Here is a 20,467-nt window from a genome sequence, read left to right on the forward strand (position 1 = left end):
CTTTTATTTTCCTAGCTACAAAACCATCAAACTACGAACTCCAACTGTAGTCTGTCATTGAATGCATAAACTGACAATATTAATTTTGATCTGGATATTCTGAGTTAAATAAAACTCAGACTAATTTTAGGGATATTAGTCTGAGCTAGTTGTCCCTCTGAAGCTTTAAGAGGGACAACTTTCAATTATCTTACTTGGTTTTAAAACGACTACCTCTATCAAAACTTTGCAGCAGTAGTGAGGATTTTTTATCGTGCTACTTTTTCACTGTTTACATGTATGCAAAACATAAAGGTCAAAGTAGATCAATAAGTTTTCTGCTGTTCTTGTCTGTTTGAGAATAATATCTTACAATAGTCAAACTGCTAGATTGATTCACCCTGATTACTGTAATTAGAGGCACAATAACGTCAACTCTAAACACAGCTATTTGATAAAATGCTTCCGAGAGGATATCGTAACTTAGATCCTACTGAGATGAATTCTGCAAATGCATTCAGCCTCTACAAATGTGAGGATACATCAGTCTCTTATCTCTTTGCATTCTTTGCTGATGAAGCATCAAAACCGAATGCTTGGACGCTTCGTTTCCAGAAGCTGAGGTTAAAATTCAGGATCCCAAAAGGATCCTCTTCTCAATGAGCATCAAATACTAAGCAAACAAAGGTCAACAAGAGCATGTAGGTAACCTTACATGCAACAATTACTGTGACACTAAAGGGAAAACAGCTAACAACGACTAACTCTCTTGGGATATCAAAGTATCCCAACCCAAATTTCACTTTGCTGTGTTATTTGCAGACAATAAGCAACAGTTTCTCCAAAATGTGTGATGATGAGCGGGTCGTTTGAAACCCACATGGAAGACAATTCCTCTTGGGTGCCTGAAAACAACGAATACATTCAATGACACATTTTTATAACTCTGACCCTGAAATGAAACCTTAGAAACCAGGGAATCATTAGGACTTTACTTATTGCCTTCAGGGAGTCATGGACACCCAAAGGAAATTCAAATGACGACCCTGTCAATTATTTTTAGAACCCAATTATTGACAAATTTCTTAATCAATTTCTGCTTTTACACTGATTGTGACGCATTTGTCACGCAGCAGAGCGGGGTCATGATAATTTCAGCAGCAGGCCATTGGGTGTCGTAATAAGACATTTTTACAAACTGCTCAAGCTTGTTTTCAAACAAAATATTCAGAAAGAGTAACCAAACCTGCAGAAAAACACAGTCAAGTTTTAATGTCACAGTGTATCAGACTGCCCTGCAATCAAGCAAATATTATTTGAAAACTCAAAACAGGTGCAACAATTGGCTCAAGGGCAAATGCTGATTCCCCCCCCCCCCTCCTGCCAGGTAGCTGAGGTCTGCTGTTAAATGGCAGTGAGAGGTGGATGTGCACGGTTGTAATGTCTTCTGACTCACTGTGGTCACTGTCCTCTCAGCAGCTTCAGTCTACATCTGTCATGACGTATTACGATAATTATATTGGACAGGGCGGAGAATAGCTATTTGGTCCATGGTCAAGCATCTCTACAGGCCTCTTGATCCACAAATCGCCCACTTGCAATCTACTGTCACATGAACCTAAATATCAAATGCAAATTAAAGCAGGAAAAGTTCTCATTCATCCTCTGTTTCCTCATTACCTCCCCTGCGTTCAGCGCACGTCATCTCCTCTCTCATCTCGCTTCCCACTCTCTCTGCAATTAGCCTCCCTAAACCTCCGTCTCTTTAGACGTAGCTTATGATAAGATGCGGCATCCTGTACCTGTGGTGAAAAAGGTTCGGAGGGGAGCACTGAGGGTGCCAGCTAGAGGTGAAGCTCTGGCTTCAGCAGGAAAAGACATAGAGGGGTGTCACTGCAATAAACAGCTAGAAACTTCCACCACACCACAGGACAGGAAGCTAATAAACACACACGCATACGCACAGGCTATTTAATATTCAGCACATGGAAAGAACATGGGAATGAGCGCACACACAGCAAGAATATGCTGAATGTATTTAATAGTTTATTGTTTGGTTTTATGTTGGATAAAACATAATTTTTTTGCTTCTAAATTGTTCTAAAAATGTTTCTTTTCTTTTTCTTTATGTTTTTTCTTTATCCTTTACTTTTTGGGGGAAAGGTTATTCTTAAACTTGAGACTAAATTTATTTTCACATTTCTTATTTACACATTCTGTACATAAAGAAGTTGTTGATTTCAATTTGTTTACCTATTAAATGACCTGAATTGATTTTTCCATTTCCATTTCAAGAAAGTATTCAGTCTGTTGAATAGGAGGTGATGATAAAATGTGATCAAGACATTGCATTATAAACTTTAGCAGGTTAAACTATGTGAGCTACTTTGATATTTCTAGTTATGACTCTTTGAAGTTTGTTTCTCTTGAGCGATGTTTTTATACATGAAAATCTGTGATTCACCTTGCATTTTTAGACCAAGCCTAACATAGCATATATACCTAAACTGAAATGATCATGTCGAAAGTTTGGCTTTCATTTGCAAGAGAATTGTGAATCGAATCTTGTTAATTCAACAGAAGAAATTTGGTTTTCAAAAAAAAAAAAAAAAAAACACACACACACAAAAAAAAACACAGAACTTTATGAGCCTAATTGCTTTTTTATGGTATAAAAATTTCCCTCTGTAATGTAAACTTTAGCTCCTGGGTAACATTTTTACCTTCAGGACTTCTAGCAGCAGCTGATGAAACAGAAATATCAGATATACCTGTATTTGTCATAGTGAAGCTAAATGGTAAAGTATGTACAATGTAACTCAATACCGACGTAGCTTAAACTACAAATTTGAAGTTATATTTTAAGAAATCACAATGTAGTATAAGAAATGTCATACTTACTCCCACTCTTTGCGTCGAGCCTGTGGTGTGCTCTGTATTTTGTGGGCCTGGTGTGCTTTGACAATGTCTTTCTGTTCAATCAGGCCTCCCCGTCGTCTCTTGATTACGTTGGGACTGACTACCAAATCTCCATCCACCCCAAGCATCCCACCTCCAACGTCAAATGTTGAGGCCACATCCAGAGAAAGGCCGAGGCGGTTCGGGTGGAGAGTTTGAGCCTGTCCAGTCATCTGTGGGAGGTAGAGGGTGTCGTAGCTGGTGGACAGACTCTGGGGTTCCAGGAGTGGGTGAGGCTCAGAGCAGGGGCTTGAACCTCCAGCCAGTCCTCCCCGATGCTTCTGCCAGCTCTCACAATCCGTTGGTGATGGGTGGAGGACGTGATGCCTGGGGCTACTGCTGCCACACATCTGTCCAAAACCAGCTGCTGGACTGTCAGGCCCTCCTGAGATGGGAGGTCGCCCCAAAGCATTGTGGTCATCTGTCAGAGACTGAGAGCTGACAGAACATGAGCCCAGTTCCAGCATGGTGGTAAGGCTGCCCGGGATCTTAGCATAGTGCTGCAGGAAGGAAAAGGAGCAGAGGTCAGATGGACTTAAAGTTTTATCACAATATTCTGTGGTACTATTTGGGTAACAATAAAATTGATGATAAGAACAATTTATTACTCCTTTTCTAGGTAATCGTATGCATGACACAGCAATCATAGCTTCACAAAAACAAATACTGCTCTTGAAAATCATTCTCATTTGTAACATGTTTCTTTAGGACATCAGTTGTATAAAGAAGTGTAACATATTATGAAAGTGAAGGCATATTTTCAAACTTATTGACATTTATTGGTACTCTCATTGAGAAAACAGTGAAAGAAAACAGCCAAACCAATAATATGGACAGTTTTGAGATTTTTAAACATTATTATCTGGAACTTATTATGAGAACAATAAACCAAAATACATATGATGATAAGAAATTTATCATGATGAGCAATATGATACATGGGAAGCAGCACATGAAGCGCTCACAGACATAAGAGTGATGCATCATTGCTAATTCCAAGTGGCATTCAGACTCAGCCAAAAACAATTTGCCTTAATAAAACGTATAAACTACAATATAATTATTAATATATGTTACACACAGAATTTAATAACAAATGTTCACTCCATTTTGCCACTATAAATAAAACAAAACACCACCTCATACTTTTGTCCTAGAATAGTTGAATGGTACTGCTCTGTGTGTTATCTCATCTCTCTCTAAGAGCCTTTGCATTGCTGTTTCTCACAATTTACACATGAAACACACGCACACACACACGCACATGCGGGCGCACACGCACAAACATGCCCACACACACATATGCATGCACACAATCTTGCCTTAAGGAGACTGCAGTAATTGAACAGGACAAAGATCAAACTGCCAGCCACGTTATTGATGAGCTACCTGAATCGCAGCTGCCTTCCACTACTGACAGAACTACCATGATCTGTTCAAGCTTTCCTTTAACTAAAAAAATCTAAATTCATTTGAATTATAGATGCTGTTTCGTAATTTTCTTAAAAATGTGTTTACAATTAAGTAATGTGTGTTATTTTAATGCTAGTATCTTGTATATAAGCAGACACAATGAGATGTGTCTGCTTACAGCCATTCACAGCCATTCAAAGAAATGTTATGCAGCAAAATTACAAAGTCCTACCAAATATTTTATCTCCCTGTACTCGAAAAAGAACAAAACTAACTTAAAATTAATGTTCTAGCAAGACATTTAAGTACTAGTTCAACTGGAAGATTTTTTCCCCCGTATAAAAATAAGAAGATAGGGTCACTCATTTCAGAAAGTGAAACTCATATAGATTCATTACATATAGAGTGAAATATTTCAGGCCTTTATTTGTTGCATTCTTTACTATAATGGCTGACAGATCCAAATATTTCTCTCAATAAATCATATTATAATTGAGCGTTGAAAAAAGGATATTTTATATATATATATATATATATTTATTAGGTTTTCAGAATATAACATACATAAATCATACATGAGAGTATAAGTAAATATATATGCACATATACACGCAGACTTATATATCCATGTATATACGGTATGTAACAAAATTCTGTATGAAAGCAGTATACTCTTATCAATCCAGTAACAAAAATATAAGAGAAAAAAAAACAAAAAACAAAAACAAACAAAAAAAAAACAACAAAAACAAATATTATAACAGCAAGTCAGGTTACACTGCATTGAGTACTATCTACAGTTAAGGAATGGTATTACCTGTCTATAAGGGCATAGGTGTGCATATATATATATAGACAGAGATATCAATGTTCATTTCTATATGAATCAATGCATCAATGCAGCATGACACGGAGGTGATCAGTGTGTGGCATTGAGGTGTAATGAAAACCCAGCTTGCTTCGATAGCTGCCTTTAGGTCATTCACAGAATATCCTAACATCTTGGTCTTGCCTTTATCAGCTTTTTTGATTTACGCTCTCCCCAGTCAGACTGTCAGCTTAGGTAGAACGGAAATAATATTGTGGGTTTACATTTGTGCTATGCTCTCTCTATGTTCAGAGGATTACTTGAGCAAAGTTCTGTGATATGTTCAAGGCTTTGCAAATACATTCAAATCCATTTTTCCACAACTTTATCCCTGACCTGCCTGGACTGTTCCTCGATCTGGTTTTCCACTGTTAGTCTATAATCTCTGAGACCTTCACAGAACAGTTTTCAATTTCATCCTGTCATGCACAAACACAATGTACAACTACATTTATGATGTGACAAGATACTGAAAGAAAAGTCCAAGACAGTCAACATTCATGAAAGCAGCCGTGCTGAGAATAAGGTGACAGCAAAACATCAGTAACAGATATTTTTTAAGATGTATATTTTTTTATAAAAATGTCAAACCCATGCGTTAACTTTGTACAGTGTGCATAGAATGTGTGGTGTGCAGTAAGTGAGCTGAATAAATGGGTGATTAGTATAAAGTGTGAAGACCTGAGATCCACTCTGCAGCCAGAAATTTGATATGCAAACCCATTCTTGCAGTGTGCAGTGTTGTTCTCTCTCACTGGCCTCAGTCTGTTCAAAATATCCCCAGTCCTCTGAGCATCAAAACCAATTATATAAGCTGTAACCCAGCCCCTCAACACAAATGAGCACATAATACTGCCAGAGCTATGCTTAATTATGCAGTTAGGAAGAAGAAAAACTAACACTGACACCTTATTTAATTATCTTTATGTCTCCCTTATCAGATCTGAGAATTAGTGACAACTTATTTGGTTTTGGTGATGTGTTAAGCAAGCGATAGAATGGAGAGATTTAATTTCCAAATGTGCTGCAGAACAGTGTATACGACTGCTCCTCCTGAAGTCCATTTCAGTTACCTGAATGATGGATTTCTGGTTTTACAGCCCCTCGGAGAGGAAAGCTCCTAAGTAACGTCAGAGCAAAGATAGCGAGCTGTGAAAATAAAGTCCTGCAGTTCACAAAGCTGTAAGGTGGGGGAAGCTGAAGTTAGGCCACTCGGTTCTCTTGCATATGCATACCCAAAAGTCCATCAGGGGACTTCAAGTCATTACATTTTTGGTTGTTAATAAATGAATGTACGCCTATGAATGGAACACTAATGACTAGGGATCTTCTACACCTCATGCTAAAGATGAGAGCTTTACTTTTACATTATTGTGTCCCTCACCTCCACTAAGGCGTTCTTTTATCAAATAAAACAGGCATGGAAAAAGTGTCTGACTTAATGTTCTTTACTTTGTCAGAGCCAGAGCGAAAGCTTTTACGTATTATTCTCTTGTATTATGTAAAGACAGAAAATTACTCTGTTTTCTGTTAATAAGCAGCCACAGGAATGATGCATAGAAAGCCTTAAAACAAATTCTTTTTGACTTGAGTTACATTTTATTGACAAATATAGTCAATATGCTGAGTTTGATATCACAAACACATCAAATCAAATACTGCATCCAAACAGCACTTTGTGACAGCAGTGTTGCACTTACTGCACTTGTAACGGTGACAATTCAATATATTTTGCAGCACTATTTTCAACATTATCATATTTTTCCATTTAAAGTTCCAACAAAGTTTTCTCAACAACATATGTTTACATTTCCGATAAAGGGACAGAAAAGGCTTTTCCTAGCATGCCTCCCCAGAAAAGGTTGACAACTATTAGTGTTTAATAGTTGTTACAAAGACTATGTCACCACAAGAAGCCACTCATTGCTGCAGTTTGCTGAGAATTTATTTTGGAGATTTTTTGATACAGCTCTTTCCATGCATGACAGGAAGATAAACCAAAGTCCTTGCCTGAACTTGTTTGTCATAATTCAGTTGTCTTAATTTTCTCTGACTGCTGGCATGTTTAGTAGTGTAGCATCTCTTGATCACATTAAGTTGTGAATTTAAATACATTTTTGAAAATGAGCTTGTGATTTAATTCAACCACTTTTAAAGATGATGCAGGGCAACTAGATTAATCTGCTTAAATCATCTTATTCATCTTCTCATTCTGAAGTTGCTTAACAAAGGGATAAAGCCTATCATTGCTGGACTCGCACTACAGTTGGATCTTTATCTATAAAGTTATTCAATAGGAATATAAATAAACATCCAATGTTTCATTAACACATCTTCTTTACCAGAATCGCTGATGTAAGAAGGGATTGATCAGAAAACATAAATAAGATTGCAGCGACACATGAATGAAAGGAATCTAAAATTGAAACTGAGAGTCTTACTGTTTGGAAAAACTGATAAGAGATAAATCGAAATCAATTTTACACAACAATTTTTACTATTTGTCTGAGACAAACTGTTGTGTTTTTCTAACTGACTGTGAAATTAAACTGGTTTAAATTGCATAAATTTAATGAAAAGATTTTAAGAAAAAGGAAAAAACAAGTAATTTTTCACATCACTCTAATCCGCCCACATAAATCCCTCCATTCTTTCCCTTCAGTAAACAAAACTACCGTCCAGACTGAGACTGTGAGTACAAGGCCAACCAAAAACAAACAAACATAAAAACACAGTGAGCTTGCACAGGGAATCATATGTTGCGTGATTCCTGGCAGGATTAGAAAAAAATATCGAGGGAACTCTCATTGATCTGGTGTTTATCGAATCTTACCCTATCCATTTGCAGAATTATGTTTTCAAAGTGCCTGGACAGAAATGCCAACACAATTAGATGATCTCTAAGTTCAGACAAATGGATCTGAGCATGATCCTCCCAGATTACAGAGCCTGCCACATAAAAGTGAAAACACAACAAAACAGAGAAACTTTCATCAATAAAACAGAATCAAAGTTTGTGGCCAAACTTGGAAAGTGAGGAGATGTTTCTTTATGATCAGAGAAAAAGCAGAGTAAACAAAGAGGCCCAATCTAAAAAGTTAGAAATCTTGATCAGTGATGGTTGTTGACTTTAAATTACCATCTATATACAACAACTAGTGCAAATATAATGTCATGTAAAGACTGCGATTGTCTGTACACACAGTACAGTTATTAATCCTACTGTGTGCTCAGGCAGATAACGATTTATGATCATCAGCTGTTATTTATGTGGAAAAACAGACAAAGTTCACTTAATATGCAAAGGGTGTTTTTCCTTCTCTTATTGTTTTTTCACAGCTGTACTCTAGTGCCTCACAAAAATAGTCATAGCCCTTGAACTATCTTACATTTTACATATTACCTGCTTAACTGTCCTAATTTCTTACAACAAATTATCGTTTGTTTTGTTGTGATTCCAAAATAACAATGTTTGCCAAAGAAAACTGACTTTTTAGCATAGCCAAGCAAAACATTTTACTGTTAAAGTGGAAAAGCAATGTCAAAATCAGATGGTTATCATGATGGCAGAAACTCAGCATGCAACAGCGATGAATTTTGAGAACAAAAAAGAAAAGGAAATATAAAACCATGGGGGCAAATGCCTAGATGCTGAAGTTGTGGCATTCAGATGTGACCCAAAGAGAAGATGAGACAACTGTGTTACAAACCAGTAACATAATTTCATATTGATATGTCATCAGAATCTTATTTAATTGATCTTTTAGACTCATTATTGAGTCATAGTTGAACAACTTTGTCTTTTTCTCCCCAGACATGCAAGACTGACTGCAAAGGGTCTGATCACATCTGCTTAAGCTAAACATTTTTATATTTTTTCCAAATACGTAAATTGCTCTTGAGTATTATTTTACTATTATCATCAATACTGCTCTGCGCCTTATGTGTGTGGTTTTAATTTCATTTAATTTTATTACTTTTAGAGTGCATGGAGCACTGTTGCCAAGCAATTTCCCCCCCTTGGTTTAATAACATCTGGGACTAAATCTGAATTGCCCCTGTGTGTGCGTTTGTGTGTGTTTGTGGGGTGTGTGTGTGTGTGTGCATGTGTTGGTGTGCATGTGTGTGCACAGATCACAGTTGTCTGACCCTGCTGTAGACTGACAAACTATCCTGCTTCCTGAACAGAGACTGCTTAGTGAACCTTCACAGAGTTTGAACAATGTGATGCAGGAAAAGAAGATGAGTGGATGAACTTAATTTGTTATTTGCTTTTTGTGTGTTTGTCTGACGTAGCTGTTTCAGATAATCAACGACATACTGATAACAAAACAAGGCAGCCTAAGGAAATACATGTTCTGTGATTAACCTCTTCTTATTGGGTTAAATTTCACAAGCAACATTCAGACCTGATAACAACTAGATCCGAAGAAAGCTTCTGAAAGAATGACGTAAGCAAAAAATTGTGGAAAAAGCAAAATGTCAGAACTTCAAAAAGAGAAAGTCATCCATGTCTATCAGCCTGGAAAACATTACAATCTTATTTCTGAGGCTGTTAAACTTTATAGACCACAATCAGAGTCATTCTCAACAAATGTAGAAACATGTTAGAGTGGTGAGACTTTCCATGTGGGCAGTCTAGTAAAATTGCTCCCAGACGTCATTGAGGACTCTTCTCAAAAGAACCCAGAGCAGCTTTTAAGGCACAACAGGCTTTTCTGGCCTTTGTTGAGGTCAGCCATCATGATTCAACAATGAGAAGGAAACTAGGCAAATATGGCATTGATGGGATGATTCTCAAGACTTTAGGGAAAATTTTCAGAGGACTGATGACAAGAATTGGAACGTTTGGGAATTTTTTTTGTCCGGTTACAAAGACTTTCATCAAATGAAGATCATTCCTGGTGGTGAACTGTGGTTCTAATGGTTTCCAAGACCAGGATGTCTTGCCATAACTAATGAAGCTATGAGTTCTCCTTTCTACCAGAAAATCCAGAGGAAAAGTGCCTGATCATCCATTCATGACCATCAGCTAGTATGTGGCACAACATCCAAAGGACACCAGCTAGTCCACCTCTGAATGGCTCAAAAATATCCATAAATTACAATTTTTAAATTCGGCACATAAATTAGATTGAATTGCAGTAGTCCATCCTTTTTATTGCTAACAGAAGCTCAGAAAGCTTCGGTTAGTTGGAACCTCAGCGCCTTGTAAAATGATTCAGTCATTAAACCTTTCCTCATTTTATTAATTTATGCAGATACATTTTAAATGTGATTGCTTTGTCATTTCAGTCTTACCATGTTTAATTGGTATTTGTATAGTTTTTTTTTTCTCCGACGTTTTTCTTACTAACGTTTTCCACTGACGTTTATGGTTTTTATGTATTCCAGCTGTGAGCTGGTCTTTTTATTCTGCAGCATGTTCTCAATGTTCTTTACCCATTTCCTCAAAGTCGCAACCACTCTAATTTCCTCCACAGTGACATTAATGAGTTCATGACTGACAAAGTCATCACAAAAACTTGATGATGGATGTTGCTGAAAAGGGTGGCGCAACCATTTATTAGGTTAAGGGGGGTTAGAAGATTTAAAATAATAATGTATTTATAAAGCTTATATGTGTCTGATATTAAATTGGTTTGATAACCTCAGACATGTCAGTGCAACAAAAAAAGAAAAATAATTTAATAACTGTAAGGGAGAAAATACTTTTTAACAATAAAGTTGGATTAACTGGTGCTACTCATATTTACACTCCTCAACTTTTACCTAGAGAAGTCAAATTAACATTTTATATCTTATTTGACTTCAGAAATACTGGTGGGATGAATCCGGTGACCTTTTTACACAGAATTCACTTTTCTGCTTCTTGAACATTTTAAAGTGTGTATAAATCTGCTGATGGCTCATTTAATAAAATGTCAAACCTGCCATTCCAAGGGTTTATAAAGATTGAAATGAAAAGAAAAATAGATTAATGAGGTAGAATAAAAGGCAATTTGTATAATCTGACATAGATATGAACCATCTGTGCACTAATCTGGCTACTTTCTGGACATTTATTACAGACACCAGCACTCTGAAAACACACCACAACCTCAAAGCTTCATAAAAATCCGTCTCAGAGTCAGACATCAAGGCCCCCTCACTCTCCTGTGGAGGCTCCTCACAATTATCAGAATCATACAGTCAAGAAGGTCAACAATGGTTTGTTCTAATTCTCCTCATTAGCTTTTAAGAGGCCGTTTGCTGATTAGCCCTGGTTGCTTTCCGAACTTTCTCTACCATTACCTGGAATTACTCATAAATATCCAACCCACAGCCTCGCAGTAACTCCTCTGAGTCACTTTGGGTCAAACGAAAAGAAACGAAGAATATGGGTCTTCATTTAAATTAGATCACTGGATTGCAGGAGCCAAATGCTATTTCACGCTCTTCGCTGGACAGCCAGGTGTTTGCAAAGTTAATAACGAGGAGTGAAAGCGAGGCTGAGGCAGGCGAAAGCACCTCCTCGCACCTGCTGGGGCCCTACTAACAGGCCGCATGACTGCCTAATTACACATCATACTGCAGCCATCCGCCGCCCAGCCTGGATGTCAACCTGGTGAGTGGCCAAACACGTGTCAGGAGGGGTTATGTCACCTGAAGCTAATAGATAATGTATTTGAAGACAAGTCAGGTGTGAAATTTCAGCCTGCTGAAAATAACAACGTTGTTTTTAGAGACGTCAAATAGATTCAGGAAACCCCTGAGGTTCAACTTTAATATTCTAGGAGGGAAGTCAAGGAAATATCGCTCATAATAAAGATGGCAAGTTAATCTGCAGCAGTGATAAAAAAAATACAGTCTGAGGATGTCTGAAAATGTTAAAATGGGAACGAAAGGCAATAAAGGCAGAGTAAAAATTCTTATCAACTGAAAATAATATCTTCTTTTCTATTTGTCAGACAGTTTAATGTTTTGCGCATAGCTCACAATAAAGAAGAGAAACAGGAGAAACTTTTCAGTTCATTAGAATACTGTAGTTACTATATGCACTTCAACTTAAAATAAATAACAAATTCTAGACATTGTACAAACAAAATGGTCTCTTTTTGTTAATTAATACATTCAGTCTCACATTATGAAGTCCAATACAAATAAAACAATTTGAAATTTCCATAAACTGCACTGTATCTACTATCAGAACCTTTTTCATGCATGAATTACTGCATCAGTCCAGAGTGACATGAAGAGATTAGGCGGTGGCTCTGTTTAAATTGTAAAGAAGGCCTTATTGCTTTAATAGTTTCCTTCAGCTCATCTGCGTTGTTGATTCTGCTGCCTTTCGGCTTCCTCTTGATAATAACCTACAGATTATCTGTGGGGTTTACGTCAGACAGACTTTCTGGCCAATCGTGCACTGAATTTGGGCATTTTGTTTTTAGCTGTAAACCATAATCACCCAAATTAACTAACACAGATATTTAAGATACATTAATTTATCTGTATATTTATTTTACTTCTTGAATCAATGAAAAATAGAGTGTTTGATGACGTTTTAATTCATTGAGATACACCAAAGCCTCAGTGGTGTCAAAGTTTTAACCTTTGCTCTATCAGATTCAGCGATTTTCTGTATGGGTTTGTCATTTTTTTAACCTTGTTTTGCCCAACAAGGGGACCGAATGAACATTTAGGTCAATAGTAACAAAAATTGACTGTTGCAGATTAGAGACTGAGAAGGCTACATTAAAAGAGTGAGCAGATGCAGAAGTCTAATTTTCCCCTTGCTCAGCTAAGGCCCCCGGACGCTGAGCAGTTACTCTCTGTAAAATACAATCACTTGATATTACTCAACTGTGTTATATGGAGTGCATTAAGCGGTGCCAGAATCTATATAATAAATTTAGAGCTTTCAATAACACACTGTTTCCATTTTAATGAACAGACAGACGCTGCAAAATATGCAAATGATGAAATGTTATGGTTGAGACTTCGGTTCGTTCCGCCCACCGTCACATTCCTGTTGCTATTGTTATCTCTTAATCATTAATTTCCTTCCTTTGTATCTTAAAGTAATCAGATGGTTTTAATGACAGACATACTGAATTTTCCCTGAAGGGCCCTATTTGTGTCACTTCTAATAATTTCTGCAAATTGCAAAGAAAGGGTAGATTTCCTTTATATCTTGCATTTATCTTTAAATAACCTGTACAATTTTGCTACAATTTTTTTCTATTTTATGGTTGGCAAATGCTGTGAAAACCTCTCCACGCAGCTTTTCATTCAGGGGTTTTAACCTTTGTGACGAGCTGAACATTGGATATATAATTCATTTACCACATCCTTTTGATGCTATATTATTTTTATTTGTTTGATAGCTTTATTCCAGTGCTGTGATATTATTCTGCAGAAGCAACAACCCCATGTTCCTGCAGGCTTCATTAAATTTTTATACCATCATTATGTAAGTATTGTGCAGTAAACTGTGAGCAACCATGAGTTTGAATAGATCAAAGTGTTTGACAGTAAACATACTGGGGAACTGTTTCTGTGGATTTATTTCAAATTGAGTTCTTAGACTCTTCTTTTACGGCACATCTTAGCACAAAGTCAGACTGCAAGATTACACTATATGGTTTTGAATTTACTGGATTTATGTGTTTGCTACATTTGCTAAAAAATGTAAATGAATAGAAGCCAGTATTTCTTTTTCATGCTCCAATTAATCCCGCTTTAACTAAAAATGCTTAAAAAGTCTTAAAATGCTCAGACTGAAAGAAAATGAAATGGCAAAAATTTCCCTAATTTGTCAGTTTTTTAATTTAGATATTTTTTTTGCATTTCACATATTAAAATTTATCTCAAATATTTTACAGCAAAGGATTGTCCACTACTTGCTGCCTTGTATGTGTCAATTTTTAAATGAAGTCTGAATTATGTCTAGACACATGGTGAACTAGAATACCGATAAAGATTTGACATCCCATCTCTCATCAGGCTTTGTCTGCATGGGATTATAAGAAAACAAAGCGCTCAAGGTAAACTTACCTTTACCACACAAATCACATTTTACAGCTTGCACAACACACTGTACGTGTTTTTGGTTTTCCCCACTTTATCCCCTTAAAGGTTGTGTTCTTGATGCCCAAGGCAACTACATTCAGAGAAATGAGAAATGGTTTTTTGTTATAACCTATCCACTTGCAAAATTCAAGTGTTTGCAGGACTGATGGTTGTCTGTTCAACAATAACTTCATACTGGAGAAGACTGAAATAAATATGCAGGAATTAGTCATCATCCAACGTAAAAGAGACCAACTCCTGTTTTCAACAAGAGCAGACTGAGTCTCATTTCTTCACCAAGGCTGAATGAAAGGTTTCAAAAACTTGATTATTTTTAAGGTGACTGAAGGTATTACTGTTGATTATTTTTATATGAATCTAACCCTATGAGAAACACTGTTTACAAAACAAATAATTAGAAAGAGCTTATGACTTTCTAGGCTCAGTCGTGCCAATATAACAATATATCCTCTACCCTTACACCACCTAATTTCATATACTCCTTCACTACATCCATAAATCTACATTTTGGTCTTCCTTGTTGCCTCCTCTCCTGTGGCTACAACATTATTCTACTGATATAATCACTGTTTTTCGTCTAAACATGTTTAAACCATTTCAGCCAGGTCTGTCTGACTTTATCTCCAAAGCATAAAACCTGAGGTGTCCCACTGATGTGCTCGTTCCTGATCCCATCCATCCCCCTTGTTCTTAAAAAGATGGAACTAGAAAATGCCTTCCTTACTAATTCTAACTTCGTCCCAATCCACAGCAAGTACCTCTTCTACTCTACGTTCTTTATCTTTTTTTCTTATTCATCAGCTCTTTAAAGTACTATTTCCATCTTTCCATCTAACACTTATCCCTATCTCTCTGATAGCCACTCCTGGTCTATCATTGCCACGTGATTGATTGTCCCCGTAGGCAGATTTGTATGTATTATTTCCCTCTACCTTCCCATGCAGTCACACCAGTGTACCTATACCTGTCAAAGAAAAGCACAGCACCAGCAGAGTAATGTTCTTTTCACTCTGCCTGTTTGTTAGATAGTCTGCCATGTTTTAGTAGGTTTGCTTTTCATTTTCTAATGATGGAATTAACAGAGTTCTATGATGAAAGCCTGGAATATTGTTTTACAGTTTAACTCTGATTTAAACTCATTCACAGATTTCTCCCTCACCTGTCTGGCTTTAAGCTGTTTGTCCACTAATGTTTTCCAACAAACCTCACAAACATTCACACATTGAAGGAGGACGGTAAATTCACGTCTATGTAAAAAGAAAAAACAGGTTTCTGTTGTTTGTTGCCATTATTTCCAGGTATGTAGTACTTTGTGTTGGTTTGTCACATTAAGAAATACATTGAAGTTTGAGTTTGTAATGTGACAATATGTAACAAAGTTCCAGGGTTAGGAATGTGTTTGCAATGTGAAATGATAAATAGTATTTGAGAGCAAATTGATCACAATCTTTATCTGGCATTGAACAGAGCACAGTCAACGAACATAGAATCTGTTCTTAAAATGGGCTTTAAGAAGTGCACTGCCGTTGACTCTTCAGCTGAACAGCTGCACTAATTTATACACCATGAAAAGCAATTTACACCCCTGTCAGGGAGAACGGTGTTATTTAGTCTGGCCAATCAGAGCACTCAACAAGAAACGATTAATAAAACAGGAAATAAAGACACCGGGGGTGGTAACTGGTAAGTGTTCATATGATTAAATAATTAACAAGGCAGTCCAGAAAAGGGAATCGATCAGAGCCAAGATCCATTTTCTCCTTGCAAAAAAAAAAAAAAATAAAAGATCACTAGATTAATTCTAGTTAAAGCCCATTATCCTACAGGGTAGATGAGAAAAAGAAATGTGAGGTGACAAAATCATCTGGAAAGCCGCTGTTTTTCTTCCCTGTCTTGACATCTGAATCACAGACACTCCTCAAACTGTTTTACTTTAAAAAATAGATGTATGGGTGATTAGTTCATCTAGTTTGGATTGATTTTTTAAAGATAATTATGAAAACACCCAATTTATTTAAACCCAGACCATGATAATAAACAGGAAATCTGAAAATGATGTTATTTCATTGACAACTAGTCAAACTAACACTGAAAAAAAAAACTCTCTGTGAAGCTCACTCTTAACAGTCAGAATCTCCTGTCTGAAGGCTGATTTTGCAGAGCTCAAACAGTGCCGACCAGCTCTGTCACTTTGAGTACAAGTCAGACTATAAAGACCTAAAAGATGCAGTGAAGAATGACTTATGCACTTTCAATGGCTGAACATGTTATGCACAATAAGAATGCAGTAAGAAAATGTGAGTAAAGTCTTAATTTCTGAATGGTCTGAAGTGTTAACAATACAAAACAAGAATTTCTTTCCTTACTCCTTCCCTCTTCCCTCTTCAATAATAATAATAATAATAATAATAATAATAATAATAATAATAATAATAATAATAATAATAATACTAATAATAATAATAATAGTAACATTTTAGTTGTGTGCAGTTGCAAAACTGCAAAAATATTTAGAACTAACTATCTAATTTTATTAGAAAGGCAGAATTTCTTACCTAAAAAGCAACAACTGTCCATTCCTGTCCTCTGTCCACAAAATAAATGAAAATGTGTCTGTAGAAACGACCAGCTCCGCGGTAGTATTTCCTCTTCGAGTCCTTAGAGGAAAAGAGAGAGAATGAGGGAGGAGAGTAGGGGGAGTCGGGGTTATAGCAGGTTATTAAAATCCGAGAAAAATCATGACTTGCCTATTTAGCTGCACCATTAAAGGAACACTATAGCTTTAGGTTTAAATTAAATTTAAACTCAAAGGTTGTGATATAATCCAGGCTACAGGCTGAAGCGTTTTTGCTGTTTCACAATAAAACACCAGACCAAAAACCTACTTGTTGCCTTCTGTATGGTTCAACAGGGATCCATAACCTGGAAACCTGAGGGTCTGCCTTCATAACGGACTGCTGCACTGCGGTTTATATATTTATGACTCACCTGTGAACACTGAGCGCACATGCTGCCAAAAAAAGTCTTTCACCGTGAACATTTATTGCCATTAAGACTAATCTAAGCTATGTAAATAACTACGTTTGGATCAGTGGGAAAACAAAAAAAGAAAACTGTTGCGTTGAAAATTGCATAAATTAACCAGATGCTAGCTTATGCGATGACTGTCAGGAAACAAACAAACTAATGCCGTGCAGGCTTCTATGTTTCCACACATCTGTGGTATTTTTCTATGCAATACTAATTGTGACCACAAGAGGGTAGTAAAGCCTAAAGGTCGTTCTTTTTTGTTGTCGCTCATGAGCGTGGGGTAAATGTGTTTTACATTGTTTTACCAATCTTATAGCTTCTTTCATACTTGTGTCATTTCAACTAAACCGTAAATGTGTAGATCACACGCTTTACTAAATTTATTTACGCAAATTGCTAAAAATATCTGAAGAATTTTATAATAAAAACAATTATTAAAGTTATTTAATAAAATATTTTAAAAATATAACTAACCAACTAAACTAACTGAGAAATCTGACCAAACTTTGCTGTTAATTTCGTATTTGCAGAAGGGGAGTGTCACAAATGACGCAGGCCAACTATCGCGCTATTTCGGTGTCAGTTACCTACCCGTCTTGGATACTAGTTTCACCGTTGAAAAACATCAACATAGTAACCCGGGAAAGGCGACCTCTGAAAGACAAGACGACACATTTCTTTAAGGAAACTCCACAGCTGCTTTGGATACGATGGCTTTTTCTAAGGAAAGTTGAAATAATGGATATATGTCGCTGGAAAAAGTTGATAGTTTAGTTGGTGTAGCTTTTGGCTAGTTGACTAGCTAACGTTAGCTGGCTAACGCTAACGGTAGCAAACAGATCGCTAAAGGAAATCAAAAGAGAACTGTGGAGATTTTAGGAGTTTCGTATTATGAGTTCGTCGGCGTAAATGTGGACAATTAGACACACCGGGTCGTCCTCCTAAAGGTATGTGTTTTAAGTGTTGACAAATAAGTTGCTAGGCTAAGTTAATGATTTTCCTGCCACCTAGCGAAACTCTTTCGAGTTTGCGGCACCGACTATTGCTTGGATTGAATTTATACCAATTGAAGTCCGCAGCCAGCTGAGCAGTAGTTACCGTTTTGTTTTAGTTTTTCATACGTGCAGCAATTTATTAGAAAATCTCGAATGCATTTTTAAAATAAAAAATTATTGAAAGTGAATCTGTTTAAATGACAATGTATTCAAACCCGACTCTTTTGTTAGTTCTTAACTATACCCTTAATCAATTTTAGATACTGACCTGTAGATTAAAACAAGAAGTATTTTCCCACTAACTTTAGCTTTAATGTTGTTTTAAAGTCGTAAGTTTTTAATGTAACTAGCAAGTTGCATGTTTTAGCTGCTTGTGTTATGCTAAATACATTTGAATTAAGTAAAATAAGTGTACCTTGTTGTGAATGAATTTTCTGTTGATTTGGTAGGTACACAGTAATAGTTCAGTTATTAACATTAAAATGAAAACAATGGTTACTCTTCCTGTAAAAAGGAAACCCCAACCTCTAGTTCCTCTTCATAAGCTTAGGTGAAGTTGTGTTTTGCATATTATGCCATTTGTGGTTTGCATTTAGATTGCAACAGTTTTCTCTATGCATGTCTATCCAAATGTGAGAGCATTTAACTACTGCTTGGACTGAGTTGCATATTTCTCGTAACTGTTTTGCCACAGTATGTTAGCATATGAAATATTATTTAAAAATAGTACATAATTGACAACTGAATGATGCACTACAACTGAATCTTTGTTTGACACATTCATTTGTGTCAAACAAAGCAGTAGATTGGAGTTGTTATAGATGGTCATGTCAAATAAACCCACCGCTCCCTCGTGTATTACACTGAAAGTAACACATATACGTTATTGTTTGGCCTTAGTTCCAACAGTTAGGAGAAGAGTGGTTTACATTTGACACAGACACCTGAATTTCCACCACATTAATAGAATGTGTAGCATGTGTAAAAGGTTTTAATAAAACACAGAACTTGCATTTCCCTTCTGCCTATGCATTTAAGGGATTCACCTCCTTTATTCACTTTATCTGCTTAATAAGCTGTACATGATCGGACAAGTTGGCATCGCATGCAAGACTTTTCCTAAAAGAAACTCTAGATGTTTGATGAAGTCATAGACATTTACCATTTCATAGTAATTGTTAACTAACTCTAAGAAGAAAATGCACTGCATTTATTCTTGAAGCAACCAGGATGGTGTTTTAGTTGCTCAACAAGAAGTGTTAGACAATGCAGACGTATGCACTTTCAGTTCACATCTTAGCCAAAATGAGTCAGTTTTAATATTTCAGGGAACAACATGAGTATTTCAGTTCTAGTGAATGAACCTATTGGTTTTTGTTTGGTCATATCCCACATCTTAAAAGAAAAAGCTGTCACAAAGAGACCAAAAGTAGTTGTTTTCCTTCCACTGGTTTCACCTCTTGGCTGTGTCACTTGATTGGTATGAGTAAAAGGCATGACTTATAAAAAAAATCACATGACTCTGGGTAGTTTAATGGATTGACAATAAACTAACCAGTAGTGACTTTATTAGAGAGTTGTGTTTATATTGGATTATATTTACAAATTTATCAACACAAAATTTTTATTATTTTATGTAAAAGAGGTTCCCTAATTAGAGCTAAATAATAAGCATCTCTTATGTGATTAAAAACAGTACGTGGGTTGAACCGGTCATCTGACTCAGCTGTTCAGGTGCTTTCAGTTTTGGCTTTGGTGATGATTGCTTTCATCAACAGGGAGTGCTCTGTTTTTTTTTTTGTTTTTTTTTTGTTTGTTTTTTTTTCTTTTTTACAAATTATGTGTTTTTTGTTGATTTATTTGAATTTATTTTGTAAAAAGTTTATAAGGCTGTCTGCCTTGAAGCCTAGCATATATATTTTGTGTCATGATTTCAGTTATTTTTTTTATTTTTTAATTTTTTAATCCAATCTACTAAATAAATTGAATTTGTAACTTTTTAAAAAGTGTTAATATTGACTGCAGGTGAGTGGGAGAGATGAGGAGCAGCAGGAGGACTGAAGTACCCCATACAAGATCTGCTCAACTGCTTACTGATCACAATATTGGCACAGGTGTGTTGGGGAATTGTAGATGTAATTTATGTTAGTAG

At 36.3% G+C, this 20,467-nt stretch overlaps 2 protein-coding genes across 6 annotated transcripts in view; one reads left to right on the forward strand and one right to left on the reverse strand.

The window, feature by feature from the left end:
• LOC122838482 (voltage-dependent R-type calcium channel subunit alpha-1E) overlaps positions 1 to 17,346 on the reverse strand; it is a 98,254-nt gene extending 80,908 nt beyond the window's left edge. For 2 of the 4 annotated variants that reach the window (XM_044129161.1, XM_044129159.1), the window contains exons 1-3: positions 17,279 to 17,335; positions 16,846 to 16,947; positions 2,881 to 3,437 (exon numbers count right to left, since the gene is read on the reverse strand). In XM_044129161.1, coding sequence (XP_043985096.1) covers positions 2,881 to 3,404 — 524 coding nt within the window. In that variant the 5' untranslated portion in view covers positions 3,405 to 3,437; positions 16,846 to 16,947; positions 17,279 to 17,335. Of the gene's footprint in view, positions 1 to 2,880; positions 3,438 to 16,845; positions 16,948 to 17,278 lie in introns of all 4 variants that reach the window. The other 2 variants (XR_006371900.1, XM_044129160.1) reach the window with 2 other exon arrangements.
• A 551-nt stretch (positions 17,347 to 17,897) lies between these two features.
• cep350 (centrosomal protein 350) overlaps positions 17,898 to 20,467 on the forward strand; it is a 33,150-nt gene continuing 30,580 nt past the window's right edge. For both annotated transcript variants that reach the window (XM_044129183.1, XM_044129184.1), the window contains exons 1-2: positions 17,898 to 18,267; positions 20,341 to 20,429. In XM_044129183.1, coding sequence (XP_043985118.1) covers positions 20,354 to 20,429 — 76 coding nt within the window. In that variant the 5' untranslated portion in view covers positions 17,898 to 18,267; positions 20,341 to 20,353. The remainder of the gene's footprint in view (positions 18,268 to 20,340; positions 20,430 to 20,467) is intronic.

Source organism: Gambusia affinis, linkage group LG10 (assembly GCF_019740435.1).
Source record: "Gambusia affinis linkage group LG10, SWU_Gaff_1.0, whole genome shotgun sequence".
NCBI lineage: Eukaryota > Metazoa > Chordata > Actinopteri > Cyprinodontiformes > Poeciliidae > Gambusia > Gambusia affinis.